Source organism: Camelina sativa, chromosome 18 (genome assembly GCF_000633955.1).
Source record: "Camelina sativa cultivar DH55 chromosome 18, Cs, whole genome shotgun sequence".
In the NCBI taxonomy this organism is placed as follows: domain Eukaryota; kingdom Viridiplantae; phylum Streptophyta; class Magnoliopsida; order Brassicales; family Brassicaceae; genus Camelina; species Camelina sativa.
The window spans coordinates 20246508-20261393 of record NC_025702.1 but is presented as its reverse complement, the minus strand read 5'-3'; the positions used below and the strand labels follow the sequence as shown (position 1 = coordinate 20261393).

General features: G+C 38.1%; 1 protein-coding gene and 1 pseudogene across 1 annotated transcript; one reads left to right on the top strand and one right to left on the bottom strand.

Moving 5' to 3' along the window:
- On the top strand, positions 1780–4144 carry LOC104762838 (annotated as a pseudogene).
- On the bottom strand, positions 4086–6774 carry LOC104762839 (AP2-like ethylene-responsive transcription factor TOE3). Its single transcript, XM_010486233.2, has 9 exons — positions 5856–6774; positions 5704–5729; positions 5547–5577; positions 5339–5426; positions 5082–5227; positions 4931–4975; positions 4746–4843; positions 4575–4651; positions 4086–4484 (listed from the first exon to the last, which is right to left on the bottom strand). Exons 1-9 carry the CDS (start codon positions 6209–6211, stop codon positions 4284–4286), a joined length of 1068 nt encoding a protein of 355 aa, XP_010484535.1. The 5' UTR covers positions 6212–6774; the 3' UTR covers positions 4086–4283.

The following is a 14886-nucleotide window of genomic DNA, read 5'->3' as shown; positions in this document are numbered from 1 at the left end:
ACCGTGAGAGAGCACGCCCCTCGACCAAGTTTTTATTATGAAACTACGTTCATTATTCAAACCATATCTTTCTGATCTGCACATAAAATCAGAAAAGCCATCGTTAAGTTTTGAAGTCTGAAACAATGAACAACCTAAATCGCAAGTGTATAAGTATTAAAATCCAAGTGAAAAGAAGTTTCATAATACCTGCTTAGTTAGACACTTGATTAGTTAAAGCAATTGAAGATGTCTCCATCACTCCATGTATGCTGGCTGCGTTACAATTAGCCCTCCCTTGCCATTGTTTGAAGATGAAATTCCTGCAAGAGAAAGAAAAAAATAATGAGTTGCTCTTAGATTAACAAAGCAGATTCATTGAGTTAATTATGAGTCTGTTCTAAACAGATGAAAACTAGAAAAAGGCATCATCATCATCATCCGTAATAAAGGGAAGATAATGAATTCTGAAACAACAAACAAAACCTAAAGCAGTCTGAGTCGTCTTCATCATCATACTTCAAACCATCTCTGATCTGCACATATAGAAATAAGAAATCAGATGATAGAAACGCTAAAGTGAAAACCAAAAAAAAACAAAAAGCCAAGAATGTTAAAAACCTTCTTTACTTGGTCGTCGTCAAATCAGTCTAACACTTACGGATAATTGTGGTGTTGATGATAGAAACAAACCCTTAAGCATTCTGAGTCATCTTCTTCGTCGTTATTCAAACTGATCTGCACATAGAGAATTAAGAAGAAACCATCGTTAGTTATCAAGTCTGAATTAAAAACAGCAACATGAATGAGAAAAACCAGAAAATATACGAACCCTAATAAATCCCCAAAGTCCGAATAACTTAATTCATACTTCAAACCATCTCTCCCTGATCTGCACATATAGAATTAAGAAGAAGAACCATCGTTAGTTAATTTGTAAGAGCCAAAACGAAAACCCTAAAAACAACAAAAAAAAAAAACCCCAAGAATTTTAGAAAACAAGAGAAGAGACTACGGTGAATGATGTACGTTTTATTTATCAATGAAACAAAAAATTGTACTTACGAGAAGAAGATGTTTACCATTGTTGTTGTTGTTTGGGTCATCGTCATCCCAACTCCCAAGTTCTGTTCTGAATCATCTTCTTCTTTCTTCAAAAAAATCATCATCATCATCAATAACAAATCAACGCCAGTAGATTAGAGAACAACGCTCTGCTCTCTCGCTTAATCTCTTTTTTTTTTTTTTTCTAATTGTATTTCTTTTTCTTTTCTATTTGGAGAAGAAGACTGTCACTGAAGGGTCTCTGAATTGTTGATTTCTCTAACAGAGATTAGAGTATTATTTATAGACATATGTGTTTATGTTGTTCCGCTCTCCCAAAACAAAAAGGAAATTTACTCTTTTTTTTACGAAAAAAAAGTAATTTTCCCAATCATATATGTTATAAAAAAGAAATTTTACTTTTATTAACCTTCAAAGAAAATTACTCAATTATATACTTTAAAAAAAAAAATGGAAAATTTACTTTTATATACCTTCGTTGATTTGTTTTTGCAGATATCCAAAATTCAAACCCGAGAGCTCTTCTTCTAGGGTTTTTCTGTCTTTCAATCAGTGAGTGAGAGATACGCTCCACAGTTCGTGTAGCACAGCAATATCCACATAATCTGTATAATGGGCCTTTTGGCCCAATTTAATAGTTAATTATATCGGTTAAACAATTAAATCGGGCCCAATAATCTCGTACATTGTTTGGGTATGTACCGGATAATCGGCGGCGACGAAACGGTTCTAATTCTGAAGCTTCTCATTGCACCGCCGCAACTACCCGACTAAAGCTAGCTTTAATATTCCTTCTATCTGATTTGATAATGGCGAAAACTAAGCAACAGAAATCTAAGCCTAAGAAACAACCGCATCAGGTTGGTTCTTCATCATTCTCCAAGCTTTTGATTTTTGATTTTGATTTCGATTTCCTCCTTATTAAAAACTTCACCACATATGAATTTAAAATTCCTCTGTTACTGCTGGCTTTGGTTCAAGGTTTTTTCGAGTTTTGGTATGGCAAATCATTGTAAAGTTGTGTTTTTTAAATTTTCCGTTGTTTGATTGATTCAATAGGTGAAGAAGAAGAACCAAGGCAAAGATTGTGATCTCTCTCAGTTTCGTGTTCAGCTTGATGCTTTAGGGCTTAAGATTATCAAAGTTACTGCTGACGGTAATTGTTTCTTCAGGTCTGTGTTTTTTGTTTTGATATCTTCGAATTCGATTTGTGTTTTTTGAGTGAAGAAGACAAAGCAAATTGTGTAAGACTTGACTCTTTCACAGGTCACTTGCCGATCAATTGGAAGGCAACGAGGATGAACACAACAAGTACCGTAACATGGTTGTACAGTATATAGTGGTAAGTAAGTAAGTTGCATTTCTTAGAGTTCTCAAAGTCTAGATTTTTTGGAAATCCCCACCTATATATATACATACTCTCAATGGCTTTTCACAGAAAAATCGTGAGATGTTTGAGCCTTTTATCGAAGATGATGTTCCCTTTGAGGATTACTGTAAAACCATGGACGAAGATGGCACTTGGTCTGGGAATATGGAGTTACAGGCAGCTTCTCTTGTCACACGCAGTAATATCTGTATTCACAGGGTAATCATAATAATGCCTCTTTGCATGATCCGCTTCCTTTTTAAGTCATATATGTTTGTTTGAGCATTGGTCTATTTGTTGCATAGCATGTCACCGCGTTGGTATATACGCAATTTTGAAGATACACGAACCCGCATGATCCATCTGTGAGTTATTGATTCGTTTATAATGATTCTTCTATTGGTTTATTGTAGGATCTGGCAAGATAGAGATGGTTGAATTTGCTTTTACTTAAAGTTCCTTTTTTTTTTTCAGGTCTTACCACGATGGGGAACACTACAACAGTGTGCGTTCGAAGGAAGATGCTTGTGAAGGACCAGCCAGGCCTGTTGTAATAGAGGTTTTACATCAAACTTTAGCTTGCTGTTTTTGGTAGACATCTGTTTCTCTGTCCTAATAAATTCCAGTTTTGTGAAAGGCTGATGCTAAAGTTTCAGCAGCATCTAAACAAGCGAAAGCCACAGAGAGCAAGTCCAAAAACAAAGCTGATAGGTATAATGTGGATGCTGGGGATATCAAAGTAGTCATGTCTGGTTGTTGCTGTGACAATGCTGAGAAAGCTGAACAGGTGGTAAGCCGATCCTTGGTTGTTAATCTGTGAGAATATATGATCATTGTAAGTCCTCTCTTATCTGGAGGAATCTCTCTTCAGGTCCTAATACAAGTAAATGGTGATGTGGATGCTGCGATAGAATTCCTGATAGCTGAGCAAGGAGTAGAGTCTTTGACTGAAAATGATTCAGAATTCAGAAATCGCTTCTGCAGCAGATGCCACAAATCCAATGGTAGCAAATGATAGTGCAATGGAAAGCACCGAGCAACACAGAGAAGAATTGGATGAGGAGGAATCAGCTAGCGCCAGTAACATTGAAAGAGTTCATGCCAAGTGTAGTTCACAGACCGATGATAAGGTTTGTCTCGCTTAAAACATGTGAGAAAGCTTTTTTCCTTTAGATTACGTTTAAAACATGAACTGATTCTTGCAAAAACTGCAGAAGATTCCTAGGAACAAAACGTGTCCATGTGGTTCGAAGAAGAAATACAAGTCCTGCTGTGGAACAGCAACAGGGAGATCCTCTGTTAAACTGTTAGTGTAAGTTTCTCAAATCACTTCTCCAAAACACTCAAAACAGGAGTTTACTAAAAATCAGAGTTGTGTTGATTAATTTGCAGGAGCCAAACAATGGAGTCGAAGAAGGGAAGGAAGAATTTGAGGAGAGGAACATCAGATGAAGTTGAAGCAATTGCACCAGATGTTGGTGCTCTGTGTATATAATAAATTCTCAGTTAATTAAGGTGATTACTCTTAATTCACTTGATTGACTCTTTTGTCTCTCAGTGATTGGTTAATAAGGTTTGGTTTCTCTCTTTTTACAGGGGGGAAACTGATGATTTTTTGAAGGATTCACTACAAAGTATACATAACAGCCTCAGGTCTGTGATTAGTTTGAAATTCAGATTAAAATTAGCTTTTGCTGCCTGATTAAACTAATGAAAGAAGAAACTCTTATATCGACTCAAGAGCATATATATGTATACATACATAGACAGAGCCAAAAAAAATTAACTCGAGAAATGATCATTCAAATTCTCCCAAAGCATATTTTAATTCACACTAGCTCAGATGATTGTGATAATGGTGATGAATGAATCAGTGACGAAAGAAGTGGAAGTTGTTAGGGGTGGGGTGGTGCCAAGGAGAAGAAGGGTGAGGAGAGAATCCTGATGATGCTGCCATTCCTACTCGGCTTCCTCCACCGTCTGATCTGACTGCTGTCGTCGTCATGGCTAGCGATAGATCACTCCCTAATAATCTTTCCTCATCTCCAATCCTATTCGTTAAGCTCGCAATCTTTAAAATGTCATTAAAAACCAAATATCACCATTTTGATTATTTTAAGACAAAACCAATATTAATAGATACACGAACATGAGCACTTACCTCGGATCTGAATCCTAACTCTTCCGAGCTTGATTCTCCTAGACATAGATCAAGACTATGATCATTCCACTTCAACTCTGTTGGATTTTTTTACCATAAAAATTTGGTGATTGGAGTAGTAAATTTTGTGTGTTTTTCTTAAAAGGCCAAATATGTACAAATTAAATTTACCTGAGCTAATAATAAGCTCTTCTTCCTCGTATACTTTAGGGTCAAAGTTGGTAACTGCGTCTTTCCCATTACACTTTATTGCAGCTTTATCATAAGCTCTGTAAAATATTCAAAGTTAAATGTTTCGTACCAATATATTTATTTTTGAAACGTGATGATGAGACATTGGACAGCAAAACCAGTACCTTGCAGCTTCAATCTCGGTATCAAAGAGACCCAAATAAACGTACCTGAAAAGAGAAAGAAAAAAGAAAACAGACAGGACACTTCTAATTAATAATAAGATAGAAAAAAGTTTTTAAAAATTTGACCCACAAAACTTTAAAGTAATTATACTTTTTGTTGAGAAATTGACCCAAACGAGACTCCCATCTTCCACATTTGTGCAAAGTAACACCTCTGAATTTAGAACTGCCTCTTGGAAACCCAGTGCTTTGCCTTCGAAGAACATGCATAAACTCTTCCTTTGTCAAATTCCCCATCTGCCGAACAATAAAACAACATTTAATTGTGTTTTCTTTCTTCTGACTTTCTGAGTAGTATTAATAATTTACTAGAACAACCAACATCTATAAAATAAGTATATATATAACCTGTTTCAAATCGTCCACGTAGTCTTCAATGTCGAAATTAATATCTGCATCTACACCTCTGAATTTAATTGCCGCTCGATCATAGGCACTGTCACAAATAGTTACTGACCCAACATTAATTTTATAACTTAAAAAAAAATATATATATATACCAAAGTATCATTAGGTTCTTGCTAATTGATTACTGGATAGAGAAAACGAAACATACCGAGCAGCGGCATGTGCTGTGTCAAACCCACCTGCATATATATATATATATATGTAAGACCAATTAGAAGAAACAAATATCGAATAAAGATGGACACACACATACACATAAGTAGATTCGCGTAACCAGTTTCATAAACAAAAATATGAACCCATACCTAAGTACACTTGCTTCCCACAGTCCCTGCATAATTGTATATCCAAAAACATTTTATGAACAATATAATTATTGATGGATTAAAAGTATACAATCAAGGTATTACTTATTAGGTATATGATATCATATGCTTTGATATGGTTCAGAAGTTACCAAATATGTGACTCCCATCTTCCGGTTCGTCGGTAAAACGTGACTCCTCTATACTGAGAGCTACGTGAGCGAGGACCACGCCGGCTCTTCTTTAACGGCGGCGATATCTCCGGCGCCAGCTCATCTGGTCGACCGGACCCGCTCGGATCCGACTTACCCCCACCTTGGCTTCTGTTGAAACCGGAACCATATATTCCCGGTTCCATGACTTGACTCGGAAAGAAATTCCGGGTCACCGGAGGCACTGACGATAGCCAAGTGGTAGATTGGCTCATGTAGTTTGACACGTGTCCAAACCGATTCCCTCTACTGTCGGATGCTTCGTGGTGGTCAGGTGAGTCGTTAAGGTTCCACATTTTTTTTTTCTTCCTTTTAACAACAAAAAAGAGGAAAGAACAAGAAATTTGGGAGAAGCAAGACTTAAAGATGAGAAGACAAGAACAATATTTAAGGTGAGTTGTATAAAGGAACTTGTAATAAATAAATAAATAAAAAGATTATGAGGATCCATATGAATAGAAATATCTGACCCTATTCATCATCATAACTAGAGAGGTGCAGAAAATTTTTATCAATGAAAGGAGTAAAAACAAAATTTACTAGTATTAAATACTATAAAAATTTAAAAAGTTGATGAGAGAAGAAATCAATATAGAAATATGATTCTTTCCCAATACAAGTGCATAAGACTGTCTCCTAGTTTTTGGTCTCCTGAGTATTGACATCACAGTTTTCTTTTATATAAAAAAGGGAAAGTAAAATTCAGAAAATTCAAAAGTTTGCTGAAATTATTATGGACTAAAATTTAGGATGTAGATGGGAGTGTCTATCTTTCTTATTTAATTCTTTATTGTACTATTTAATTTCTCCTACTCCAACTACTCAAAATTTATCATTTTCACTCTCTTTTTTTTTTATCGTTTTCCCCTCTTTTATTGTATATGAGACTCTATAATTATAAGTAGGTGTAGGAGAGACTCAAAACTTACCAAATAATTAAAAATAAATAAAATAGGATGAACAAATCCGTGAAAAGAGTTTGGTATGAGAAAAAAAAAAAAAAAAAAAAGGAAACGGAAACAAATGTGATGGAAGAAAAAAAGAGGTAATACCGAAATTGCCCCAATCCAAGAGTACGGGAAACAAGTCTCGCTTCTCTCCCTATCTTGTCCTATCCCTGCATCACCATTGGCTTTGATTACAACTTCACTCTCTTGTTTCCCATGCGTGTTCTCACGCTCCCTTTCACATTTAGATTTTTTTTTTTGTCTCAAAAACTTATTAATCAAAGCCAAATTATCCGATCTATCAAATTTTTGTTGGTTTTTAAGGTAATAATCAGGAGAGTTCACACCAAAAAAAGTTATAAAATAGTTTAGCGATAAACAGTATTCATATGTTTAAGAAATCTCACTTTGATAAAAACAAAAAAACAAAAATCTCAGCTGACAATATGAAAACAGTAGTGAGTGTGTAAACTGAAGAATATCGAAGAGTGTCTGCCGACCAAAATAAATTCTGTATATATTTGACACAAATTTTCATGTATTCTTTATAAAAGAAAAAACGCATATTTCTAAATACGTGTTCAATAGTATACTAAAGCAAAGAAGAGGTGTGGGTAAAAAAGGAGAGCAAAAGCGTGAAAGAAGAATATCACAAGTGGGGGGAGAGATACAGCCAAACCTTCCCCTAATGGAACTATGAAGATGCTTTGATGCTCTCTGTTTCTTTCCCTAATTAGTAATTAAATAAAGCTCTCTCTCTCTCCCCTTTCTCTTATGCATATACATATCTATCAATATGGTTTTGTTGTTTGATTCCATATTGGCAAATCTTAGCCCCACCATTGCCTCGCTAACAAATCATATCGGATAGCGTTTCTCTTTTTCTTCTGATCATAGATTGCTTTTTCCTCCTTTCAATCATGGAGTCCAACCAATTTGAGGATGCCACAAGAGCAGAGATATTATTGTTACCATTTACCAAACTCTTAATCATTGATTAGCATGTAAACAAATAAACGGAAATCAATTCTAGGATACATATATACATGTTTTATATTTATGGTGGTTATCGGTTTTGTAATTCTTTATAAAGCTGATAATTTGAATAAATTTAAATATATAATCCACTGTACAATCCAAAAAATAATTTAGATTGATTTATAATACAAAAAAAAACGTGTAGGAGATGCGAATTTGCTTCTAAATTTGAGTTAGTTTGAATTCCACACTTCGAAAATTTAATGATCGAAAGACTCAGATTTAAACACGCGTAACTATATTAGTAACGACATGTTAACATTATGTTTATGCTTGTGCACGTCTTTTATTTCAACCTTATCATCATGATCTTCAATAGCCAGTTTTTGACTAAACAGCGTACTTAAATAAATACTTAAATTGAATAAAGATTAATGTACATGATAAACGTGGCTTGTATGAACCTTTTTTCACTAGTGATATATTATATTCAGGATCCGACCCGCCGCACATCCCTATGACACAAAAGTATTGGACCTCTAATTCTGTTTAAAATTTTTAGTAAAAAAGTTAGGCCCAACTAAACATTTACATTGCAAATATAGGCCTCACTTTTTAAAAAAATTAAGATTTTGTCTGAAAATTTTAATTTTTATCTATGTATTATTCCAAAATAGGCTTCTATTTTATAAACTCTTAAGATTTTGCTTCAACTTTTAAAATTTACCTTATAAAATCCATTTAAAAAATGATAAAATTTATTAAAAAAATGTTTATGTATTAGGCCTCATTTTTTGCTGGACCGGCACTGATTATACTCTTTCTGTTTTAAAATATAAAATATTTTATGAAATGTTTACTTTTAAATTTTTTAACTAATTAGAAACAAGATTATATAAAATAAATAATAATTAAAAGTATAAAAGTAGTCTAAAAGTTAACTCAAAAATTGAAAATATTTTATATTATGAAACAAATAAAAACCTCTAAAACATCTTATATTATAAAATAAAAGGAGTAATTAATTAATTACAATTCGTACAAAGCTTAAAAAATTGAGAGACACATAACACCAAAAGTGTGTCGGCACAATCATCTCAAACTAGAAAACCTATAATTTAGTAGTATATGTTTTTTTCTTTAATTCAAAAATGTATACGATGACAGCTTGGAAACATCGGACGGTGTCGATAAAATCATCCTCGTACTGTCGGTGAATCTAGACAGTTGAAATTTTGTGGGCTCCATCTTTTCATCAAGATCACGGAAGCTTGATATCTCTCTCTGCAAACGTGACTCACGTGAATATATAAAACTCTTTTTACGTATCTTTCTACCTGTTTCAAAGTACTAACATATCTACTGGTTCGAATCATGAATCATCATCATAATAATAACTTTTTACTATATCTATATGTCACTGTAGTTTATTGATTTTATATATAAACTGCATAAAATCGCTTAAATAAATAAAATACGACGACTTCGGCCATTGATTTAGAATCTAGGATTAGGAGCTAGCAGCTAGTGTCGAATTGGAATTCAAGAAACCGATGGGTTACTCGACCAATGCACCCAACTCAATTTCCAGACAGGACATATCAAAATGGTATAAGGCATCGCACAAGAAATTGACAAATAAAAAAGGAATCAAACTTGTACAATATCATTATATCAAGAAGGGCATATGAAGTTGATTTTATTTGTAAAACAATTACCCGATCACTAAATAAACAAAGTGGAATAATTTAGAGTTGGTTGAAATTCGACATGGTGAACTGCTGGTTCCCACATGACCGTTCTTCCAGCCCGATTTCTATTTCAATCTTGGTTGAAGGCAGTTCCAATCGTCTCCCTCCTTTCTCTCCTGATCCACCTGACCAATCCCCCCTCCCATCCCTTTCTGATTTCCCCCTTCTTTTTCCTATATCCCCCTCTTCAGCTTCTTTAACTTCTGCTCTAACTTCTGCTCAAACTGTACTCTTGGACCCTAAGAGAACTATTTTAGCTCTTCCTGCTCAGCACAAATCTACTCTTGTGGTGGTGAATCTTCAGGCGCAAGCAATTCTCAACTCCTACTACAAAAATTTGGGTATGAACCCTAGATATGCGAATTTAGATATAAACCCTATTGTAGCAGATTGTAAATCAGTTGCACAAACAGACGGCTTACTGGGTACTCCTCCACCGAAGGTATTGCATCGCTATATCACCAACTCGCATCCTCGTAATTCCTCATTGCCAAGCAGAGTGGCTCCGCATACTGCCATTCTTCCTCAGCCCTCAGGGGCCTTGGCTCGTGAGGAGCAAGTTGTTGTTGTTATCTCTTCCTAGGAGCAGATAGATATTACCCCAACTATTGTTTCCTCTGCCTCTGCTATCCCTGTTTTCTCCTTCCCTCCAGAACCTCTACAACCCCATCCCTCTCCTATTCCAGCTCCTGCTGCTCCTGCCAAACCTACTAACCGTCACATACCTCAAACCTCAGCCCGAAGTACCCAACCAAAAACTCTAGCTCAGAAGCTAAGAATCACTGCGGATAGAACACTTACCAGACTAGCTCCAGTTGAATTCTCTTCAGATGGGAAGCCTCGCGTTACTATCCCAGATTCTGTATTTCAAGAAGGTGCTGACATTCATAAAGATTTTATAATTGGTAGGTTTAAGGGAAGGCTCCCTACTTACTGATATGTTACGGTTTTGACTCACTTTGACCCCGTTTATTTGATAGTTTTGTAGTTGTTTGAGTCCTTTTCAGGTTATAATACGAGGCTAGGAAGCTAAAAGCAAGGATTGGAACAGCATGAGCAATCGGAGCAGAAAGGAGTTGAATTGGAGCAGAAAAGCTGATTTTAGACACAGGAGCACATGCTCCCGATTTCCGAGCACATGCTCCCAACTCTACGGATTCATGACGACACGTGGCAAGCATCTAGGCGCCGATTCCCTGCCTAATTCCCCTTATTTTAGGCGATCCTTTGTGAGAGAAAGAGGGCTGAGATCGCTTTTTAATAGGGAGATTTGAATTTGGAATCTTTCCTTATTTTTCTCTACTTGTATGCTATTTAACCTAGGGTTTTTAGGAGAGAGGGATATACCTTTTTCTTTTGTTTTTGAGCGACGTTTTTGTGAGAGGGAGAAGAGCGGCTACCTTGTGAAGCATTCTCTGAACCCTTTTTATTTTTATGTCATTGAATTTCTCATCTTTTGCTATGATTCATTTCTCTATGTCTGAGTAGTTTTCTTTGCTAGATTAGGGGTTTCAAAAGGGGTTTCATGGGTTAGCAACAGAACACAAATAGGGCTTTATATAATCGATTGTCTTCACTATTGTTAGACTTAATGCTTAGGTTGATTTGATCACCCAATCTATGATTCTAGGTTTATCTATTCATCAAAAGTGTAATAGGTTGCTAGAAAAGACATTAGTGGGCAAATTATCCTAGACCTGCGAAAGTTGATGTGTAGGTGATTTGTGAACTTATCATTCCTGTTCTTTAATGCTTGTCTGCGATTCTGGGCTCAAACGACAGTTTAGGGTTTATGGACCGCCGAGCATGTGCTCCGGATGTCTGAGCACGTGCTCCGCGTTTCCGCACAGAATCGATCAGATAGAGTTATTGATACCACGACAGTGGATCAGTTTATATTTATGTTTGAGTTCTAGACTGGTACTTAATCTATGCCCTGAATAGTTGTTTAGTTGCTATCTCTGAAATTCTCGAGAATTACCCCTGATCTAGTGTTTTGCTTATTGCCTTTTTATACCGTTTTAATCGCGTTACTGTTACCAAACAAACCCAACTTTGAATTGTCTTAGCTTGAAATTGAACCAATAGAACCATAGAGTAAAACTTGGTCTTCGTGGGATTCGACCCCTAAGTACTACTTCTTTGCTGTGCACTTGCAGTAGGAAAATAGGGTTTAAAACTCTGTGTATCAAGTTTTTGGCGCCGTTGCCGGGGACCAAATTTTTACCTTTGGTTTTCGGCGAAATTACTAGACTAAGACCTTACTGATTTGTCTTTCTGCTTCTTCTTTGCGTGTGTTTCAGGTGCATGTCAAGAAGATCTACAAGAAGAAACAACACCGAAGAACTAGTTGCTTTGTCAGCCGCAGAGCTCTCTTTGGCAGAAAGAACAAACCGCAAGAACAGAAAGTTTCAATCCGTCAACATGGGTGACAACAGAAACAATGAGGATATGGCTGCCGAGTTGCAGCAACTTCGACAACAGTTGGGGCAGTTGCTCCGTGCTCAACATGAAAGAGTCGCGCCGCCGCAACCGTCCATTGGGGACAAGGACAACCCGCATGTGTCCTACACCAACCGAGCGGCGATTGTTCCTCCCACCATCCCGAACCAAGATTTTGAGATCAAGCCACAGATGATCTCTCTAGTGAAGCAGCACCTATTTCACGGTCTCCCAGCTGAGATTCCGATGGACCACATCGAGAATTTTGAGGAGATATGTAGCACCACTGGTTCAAATGGGATACCGCCAGACTTTCTGAAGTGCAAGCTCTTTCCCTTCTCTCTTGCGGATAGAGTTTCACGTTGGCTGAAGTCATTGCCACCTGGGTCTCTGACATCATGGGAACAGTGTAGGTCTGTGTTTCTGGACCATTTCTACACCAAGGCTAAGACCGCTGCCCTGAGGAACAAGATTTCATCGTTCCAACAGCACACTGGAGAAGCCTTCTGCGAGGCTTGGGAGAGGTACAAAGAGTACCATATAGAGTGTCCGCACCATGGATTCAGTGATAAACAGATTCTGGGCATTTTCTATGATGGAGTTAACTGGAACTACAAAAACGTTCTCAACTCGGCCAGCAATGGGGATTTTATGACGAAGTCTAAGGAAGGAGCATGTCAGTTGATTGAGAACCTAGCTGCAAGCTCCAGCAACAAGGCTCCTGAGTATGACAGGTCCGTGAAGGTCAACAGTGTCGATACGCAAAAGATTGACGAGTTGACAGCCAAGGTGAACCTTCTTCTGAAGGGGAGCCAGAAAACTGTCCATTTTGTCGATGAGACCGGAGACATGCCGCTAGCTCAGGAGATTTGTGATGGAGAGGATGAAACGATGGAGGTTAATTATGTGAGTGGGCAAGGTTTTGTGCAGAACAGGGGTTTCAACCCGAACTACAGAAGCCATCCGAATTTGTCCTATAGAAGCACCAACGTGGAGAACCCTCAGGATCAGGTGTATCCGCAGCAAGGAGCTCAGAATCAGATGGGTTATCAGAAAACCTTCTCAAACAACTTCCAAGGCAAACAGTTTGTGCCCACTCAAAACCGTTTCCAAGGGGGGAACCAGCAGGCATATACAAGCGCTCAGCAAGCACTGCCTTTCACCAACCAGCAGTTGGGATCTTCATCTGCTAGCAGCTCTCAGGATGAGCTGAAAAACATGATGCAACAACTCTTGGTGAATCAACAAAAAGCTTCAGTGGAAATCAACGCCAAGGTCGATACCATGTACAATGACCTTAATGGGAAGTATGAGGCAGTAATGTCACATGTGAAGAAGCTTGATGTTCAGGTTGCACAGACTGCTGAAGCCGTGAAAAGAACTCCTGGGACTCTGCCCGGAAAAGGGGAAGCAAACCCGCGGAACGAGTATGTCAATGCGATTGAGCTAAGGGGAGGAAAGAAGTTACCCCCTAGAGAAGCACCATCCGCTAGGCTTGACAAGGGCAAGGGTATTGCTGAAGAATACCTTCCTCAACATGCTGCTGAGACTCCACCGTTGAGTCAAAAAGAAGCTGAAGCATCCGGCGAGCATGTGCTCCCATCCAGCGAGCACGTGCTCCCGACTCCCGATCAGACCGTTCCTACTGAGGTACCTCCTGCACGCGTGTACACCCCTAGGGTTCCTTACCCTGTTCCTCCTAAGAAATCTCGCAAGGATTTGGAGGATGCAAAGTGCAAGGAGATGTTGAGAGAATTGACGGTAAAACTACCCCTAGCTGATGCTGTTCAGATGATACCTGCTTTGAAGAGATATGTGAAAGGGTTAGTTTCTGGGAGAGTGTCAGAGGAAGAGAACGTGATGATGGTTTCAAGAGAGTGCAGTGCTGTGCTGCAAAACAAAGTGCTAAAGAAGAGAGATGATCCAGGGCGATTTGTCTTATCCGTGAGAATCGGTAAAACGATTTTTGCAAACTCCCTCTGTGATCTAGGTTCCAGTGTGAACCTTATGCCATATTCAGTGGCTAAAAGGCTGGGATACACGAAGTTCAAGTCTACACGGATTTCGTTAGTATTCGCGGATAGATCCACCAAGCGCCTCATAGGAGTGTTGGAGGATTTACATGTCCAGATATGGGACATGTTTATACCAGCAGACTTTGTGGTTCTGGAACTTGAAAAAGAACCACGTGACCCCCTGATCTTAGGTAGATCATTCTTATGCACAACTGGTGCGATTATAGATGTGCAAGGGGGAGCGATCGATCTCCAGCTGGGGGATATGATCGCAAGGTTTGAGATGAATAAGCTGCTCAAGAAACCTATGATAGATGGTCAGACTTTTGTGGTTGATGATGGTTCAGAGGTTGCACATGAGGTCACCGATGAAGTTCTCACTCTCGACCCGTTGGAGGTTGCCTTGACAAAGGCAGAGGGTAAGTATGGATTCTTGAATGAGGAAGCTGATGGTTTTACACGCATTTTGGATGCAGGTACACGGTTCCAGCAACTGGTAGCTTACGCCAGCCTAGACGATGAGAACCAATCAAGGGAGGAATCCACCGAGGGAGCACCTGCTCCGGTAAAGTCAGCGGATGGTCCTTGGAGCGAGTTAAGAGCTCCAAAGGTAAAGCTAAAACCACTTCCAGCCGGTCTAAGGTACCCGTTCCTAGGTCCTAACTCTACATACCCCATGATAGTGAACTCTGAACTAAACAATGTAGAGACCGCTTTGCTCCTTTGTGAACTTAGGAAGTATAGAAATGCTTTAGGGTATTCACTAGATGACATCCCATGAATCTCACCAGAACTTTGCATGCATAGGATACATCTAGAAGATGAATCAATGACTTCG